This window comes from Tupaia chinensis, unplaced genomic scaffold, assembly GCF_000334495.1.
Source record: "Tupaia chinensis unplaced genomic scaffold, TupChi_1.0 Scaffold147038_1, whole genome shotgun sequence".
NCBI lineage: Eukaryota > Metazoa > Chordata > Mammalia > Scandentia > Tupaiidae > Tupaia > Tupaia belangeri.
This window is the reverse complement of record NW_006206889.1, coordinates 1754992-1760601: the sequence shown is the minus strand read 5'-3', so window position 1 is coordinate 1760601 and position 5610 is coordinate 1754992. Positions and strand designations below refer to the sequence as shown.

General features: G+C 51.6%; 1 protein-coding gene across 1 annotated transcript in view; it reads right to left on the bottom strand.

Annotated features, from left to right (window-relative positions):
* The window catches only part of PDXK (pyridoxal kinase), a 31162-nt gene that overhangs the window by 5948 nt on the left and 19604 nt on the right, over window positions 1-5610 (bottom strand). Inside the window, exons 7-9 of the mRNA XM_027768654.1 lie at window positions 5201-5246; window positions 1358-1469; window positions 491-627 (exon numbers count right to left, since the gene is read on the bottom strand). Of these exons, the coding sequence (XP_027624455.1) occupies window positions 491-627; window positions 1358-1469; window positions 5201-5246 (295 nt within the window). The remainder of the gene's footprint in view (window positions 1-490; window positions 628-1357; window positions 1470-5200; window positions 5247-5610) is intronic.

Genomic DNA, 5610 nt, shown 5'->3' with positions numbered 1-5610 from the left:
TAGAACAAATATCTATATATATATATATATATATATATATATATATATATATATATATATATGGACCAGTTGGGAGCATGATGGTTAAGGCAGCTGGATCCCACAAAGCCAACTGTGTGTCTCAGAGTCCCAGACCAAGTGGCTTGAAAAACACATCAGGAAAAAAAAATATGTCAGGCACATATGTGTATGTGCCCCAAATCCTGAAAGTGAAGAAGAGACTGAGGTGTGGCCATCCTCTCTGAGGGATGCTTTCTCACCAGCCCCCACCCCACCCAGTCTCTCCAGTAAGCACCTGCTTGCTCAATCCCAAGTCCCCGGACACTGTGCTTATCCGTTTCCAGTGATCAGAGGGTGCTGGTGTTGGATTCCCATGGCCCTGGCTGGCCAGCCCTCGGCTTCATTTAAGTCTGGTCCTCCTTCCTTTGTAGAAGTCCCCCAAGAAGCACTGTGGGCATGTCTATGCAGGAGAGTGGAATGTGTGGCTGACCTTGAGATTGTTGGGATGCTTGTGTGTCCAGGCCAGAAGCATGGCAGCAAAGAGGTCCCCGGTGCCCACGAAGACAGCATCTACCTTGCGCATCTCCATCCGGATGCGCTCTGTCACCATGGAGCCGTCGGGCCTCCCTGGGGGAAGAAGGTGCAAGGGTGCTGGGACCTGGGACTCCCTGGCCAGGAGAGGGCTGGCCCTGTGGTGGGAACCAGCAACCCTCCATGTCCTGCTATTCCTGTACAACAGGGAGGGTCAGCATTGCCTGCCTATGGGACTCCCAGCTGCTACTCTGGCCCAAAGGAGAATGTGAGGACTTGGGACCTCAAGAGACCATAGTCAGGATAGCCTTGGGGACACTGTACAGGTGGCGAAGAGAGGAATGAGGGCATGAGCTAGGAGCTGCCTGGGCACAATGAAGCGTGCATGCATACACGTGCATGGGCATGTGCAGGCGAGGCAGCTGTGTCCAGGTGCAGGAAGGCTGGGATGCTGCACACGAAATTGCCTTTGGGCCAGGAGTATAAGCTCAGGGTCACTGTCTCAGCATGAGCCTCTGGCCTTCTGCTCCTGAGGTCACAGACCCAGACTTGGATGTGGATGCCTGGTCCATATGCCCCAGCAGCCCCAGCCCATCTGACCTTGGAGCCTGCACAGCAGCGGGTCTGCCATGGATGTCACCACAGTCGGTACGGTGTAACCTGTCCTGTATCCTGCCCTAGCCTCCCATAGAAGCCTTTCCTGACCCTGTTTTCAGTTTGCCCTTCCTCAGGGGTAACAGTTCAGGACATTACTTGCCGAAAGGCACTGAAGTGAAAATCTTCCCTGAAGCCTCAAAGGCTACCTGAGCTGTAGGTGGGCACTTACTCGTCCTCTGGCTCCCCAGTGCGATCAGGTAGTCGCTGCCCCTTGAGGAAGGCAGGTCGGAGCTGGTGATAACCACTGTGTCTGGGCCCATGGAATGCAGCACATCCATTACCTGCCGGCCAACAGGGAGTGCGTTAGCTGCATCATGCACCTGGCTCCTGAGACTGGCTCTGACATGGGGGCCACCTGCCTGGCCACTGCTCTCCCCATACCACAAATCCCAGCACCCAGGCACAGCCAGCACCATCCAAAAGAGGGGACAAGAACTTTCCCATTCCAGACTGCGTCGGGTCTACTTCTTGGTCTCTGAGACCTGAAATTTGACAACTCCTTTGAGTCTGGGAGGCTGTTCCAGGCAACTCTACAGCCATCACCATGCCACAAAATGAATATTGAATTAATCGTAAATGCTATGGATACCATTTGGATTACCACAAGAAAAAGAGAAAGAAGGAAAGTCGGGAGGCTCATGAACGTTCAAAGAAGGCAAATAAGATGATTGGTCTGAAGGCTAAGCTCTGTCATAAACAGCGCCATTTGAGAAAACACAGATGGAAAAGACTATCAAGATGCATGAAAAGGGAACCAGCAGTTAGCATAATGGCTATGTTGCTGGATTCCCACGTAGTCGACTGCGGTTCGCGTCCTGGACCCGATGGCTTAAAACTCACACCGGGCACGTGTGCGTGCGTGCCCAAGATCCCGAGAGGATAATGGAGGAAAAGGGATTGCGGCATGACCATCCCCCCAGGGAGTGATTTCTCACTTTCTGTCTCTATGTCTCTCTCTGTCTGTCTGGCGAGCACACGCGCCCTATAGCGAAAACCTCTCAAAAAAAAAAAAAAGAAAGATGCATGAAAAGAAAAGGGAATCAGCAGTTAGTATAATGGCACCCCAAGATCCCGAGAGGATAATGGAGGAAAAGGGATTGCGGCATGACCATCCCCCCAGGGAGTGATTTCTCACTTTCTGTCTCTATGTCTCTCTCTGTCTGTCTGGCGAGCACACGCGCCCTATAGCGAAAACCTCTCAAAAAAAAAAAAAAGAAAGATGCATGAAAAGAAAAGGGAATCAGCAGTTAGTATAATGGCACTCGCTGGATTCCCACGTAGTGGACCGCGGTTCGCGTCCCGGACCCGGTGGCTTAAAACTCACGCCAGGTGCGTGTGCGTTTGTGCCCAAGATCCTGAGAGGAGAATGGAGGAGAAGGGACTGCAGCGTGACCATCCCCCCTGGGGGGGTGATTTCTCGCTTTTTGTCTCTTTGTCTCTGTCTAGTGAGCGTACGCACCCTATAGCAAAAACCTCTCAAAAAAACAAAAACAAAAACAAAAAAACAAACAAACAAAAAAAACGATGCATGAAAAGAAGAATGCCAAACAAAAGCATGATGTAAAGACTCCACAAGGAGCAGTACCTGCCTATCTGTTGGACAGAGAAGGGCAGTCTTGAGCTAAAGTACTTTCCAATATGATTAAACAAAAATGGAAAGAGAAAGTGGGAAAATGAGAAATCCCTCTACCCAAAGTTCAAGCCCAGGGAGAAACAGAAGTATTAAAAGTTATTTGAGGGAACCAGCAGTTAGCGTAATGGCTACGTTGCTGGATTCCCAAGTAGTCGACTGCGGTTCGCGTCCCGGACCCGGTGGCTTAAAACTCACACCGGGCGCGTGTGTGTGCATGCCCAAGATCCTGAGAGGAGAATGGAGGAGAAGGGATTGTGGCGTGACCATCCCCCCTGGGGGGTGATTTCTCGCTTTCTGTCTCTATGTCTCTCTCTGTCTGTCTAGCGAGTGCACGTGCCCTATAGCAAAACTCTCTCTCTCAAAAAAAAAAAAAGAAAAGAAAAAGTTATTCGAACAGGAAAGAAAAAGGAGGAGGCATGGAAGAGGATGGTTACAAAAGTCTGCTTTGTTGGAGATGGCTTTACTAGAAAACCACCTAAATATGAAAGATTCACTAGACCAATGGGCTTATGTTTCAAGAAGGTCCACATCACACATCTTGAACTGAAAGCCACCTTTTACCTGCCAATATTGGTGTAAAGAAGAATCCCTCATCCCCACTTTATACAACTTTGGGTGTTATCACCAAAGGTACTGTCATTGAGGTGAACGTAAGCGAGTTGCGCCTTGTGACACAAGGAGGCAAGGTTATTTGGGGGAAATATGCCCAAGTTACCAACAATCCTGAAAATGATGGATGCATAAATGCTGCCTTACTGGTTTGATAGCAGTTACACATAAATAACTCCTTGTAATTTCTGAAGATGATATACCATCTGGAAAACCATCATAACAGATGTTTCTGAATATAGCCGATCTCACGCGTCGGCCATTATCAAAAGATTATTTATTAAATTGTACACAAACATTAAAGTGGCCTGGTTTTACCAAAAAAAATAAAAAAATAAAAAAATAAAAAGAGAGGACGAGAGAGGCTATACTGGGAAAACCACCTACCAAAGCAGGTGAGCCACTTAGAACCCCCAAGAACCCCACTCTTTCTAGGCTTTCTCTGAAGATCTGGAAGCACAAGGAGCCCTAGAGAGCTCGAGTGTGACCTGCAGTGTCCTGAGGTCAACTCCCAAGGTGACCCGCGGAGCCTTCCCCTGCTACTGGGACCAGAGACCAGCCAGATGGTCACAGTCCAGCAGCACCAGGAGCTCGCCTTTCTGCTCCTGCAGGAGCTCCTTTTGCCCTGCACATGCTGGGTGCACGCTGGCTCAGGGCTGTGCGCGGCCAGGGTGGAGTTTTCACACACACGCACCACCCATGGGCCGATATACTACACACCTAAACATATCGCTACACACCAAAGCACACACCCCTTACATATATACAGCCATGCACTCATGTTTCTGGGGGCCCGTCTGGCAGTTTTCAGCTGCTCTTGGCAGCACTGGCTTGAAGGCCCGGCACACGCTGGCAGCCCACTCATGTGCATGTGCCTCACTGCCCTGCCCTGCAGCAAGACCGCAGGGCTCACCTATGTGTGAGCTGGCATGGTGGTGCTCTTGGGTGGAGGGACTCCTGGCCAGGGCAGGGGGGCCACACACCCCACCCACAGACAGACAGGCCACACATGCAGCAGCATGGCCACCGCTGCAGGCAACTGAGAGGCAGCTGCAGCCACTGCACGTCTTGGAGCTGGAAGGCTGAACCGAAGTTACGGGGAGACGAGGTGGGCACGTGATGGTACACACTGTGGGGAGGGCTGCAGGACACGCTGAGTGAGGGGCGTCCAGGATGGCACAGCACTCGGCACGCAGTGCTTAACAGATGACAGTGACTATAAGGGGCTGAACTGAGAAAAGACAGGCTGAGGTCCCAACCCCAGAACCCCAGAGCAGGGTCACAGCAGATGTGATCAGTAAAGAGGAGGTCAGACTGAGCAAGGCACTCCCTAACCCAGTCACTGGTGTCCTGTGAGAAGAGGGGACACAGACATTAACATGGGGAGACAAAGGCTCTGTGATGGGCCACAAGCCAGCAGCAGTGGGAGCTGGAGAAGGCAGGAAGGCTACAGAGAGTGCGGCCCTGGACATACTTCCATGGCCCCCTATCCCCCTTTGTCGTGGCAACCCCAGGGCATTCATGCAGTGACCATGTCAGGAGCAGAGCAGGCAGCAGCCCATCCATACCCCAGATATGCTAAGAGGCAGACAGCCAGCTAAGTGGCCAGACTAGAAGATACATGCATTGTCTAGCCCTGGCAGCCAGCTGGCTAGAGGCCTGGAAGCTGGCTACGCTGAGTGCCTGAGCCACCCATCTCCCATCCGCATGGACGTGTGGCTATGCCCTCTGCCCAGCTATAGCACACCAAGTCCAAGAAGGCCTCCTTACCGCTAATGCTTCTTCCTGGCTGTGGATCTTTCTGCCACTCAGTAACCTAAAAGACAGGTGGGGACATCATGAGGCATCTCCTTGGGGTTGTGTGCATGACATTTTGAAGCCACAGATTCCCACTGGCAGCAACTCCAGGCCTGTTGACCTCTGTAGATCAGGTCAAGAGTAAAAGTGGGGTTTTAAAGGGAACTCTTGGGACCAGCAGTTGGCGTAATGGCTATGTCGCTGGACTCCCACGTAGTCAATCATGGTTCAAATCCCGGACCCGGTGGCTTAAAGTCACATGGGACATGTGTGCGTGCGTGCTCAAGATCCCGAGAGGAAGATGGAGGAGAAGGAATTGCGGTGTGCCCATCCCCGCTGGGGGGTGATTTCTCGCTTTCTGTCTCTCTGTCTCTGTCTTTCTG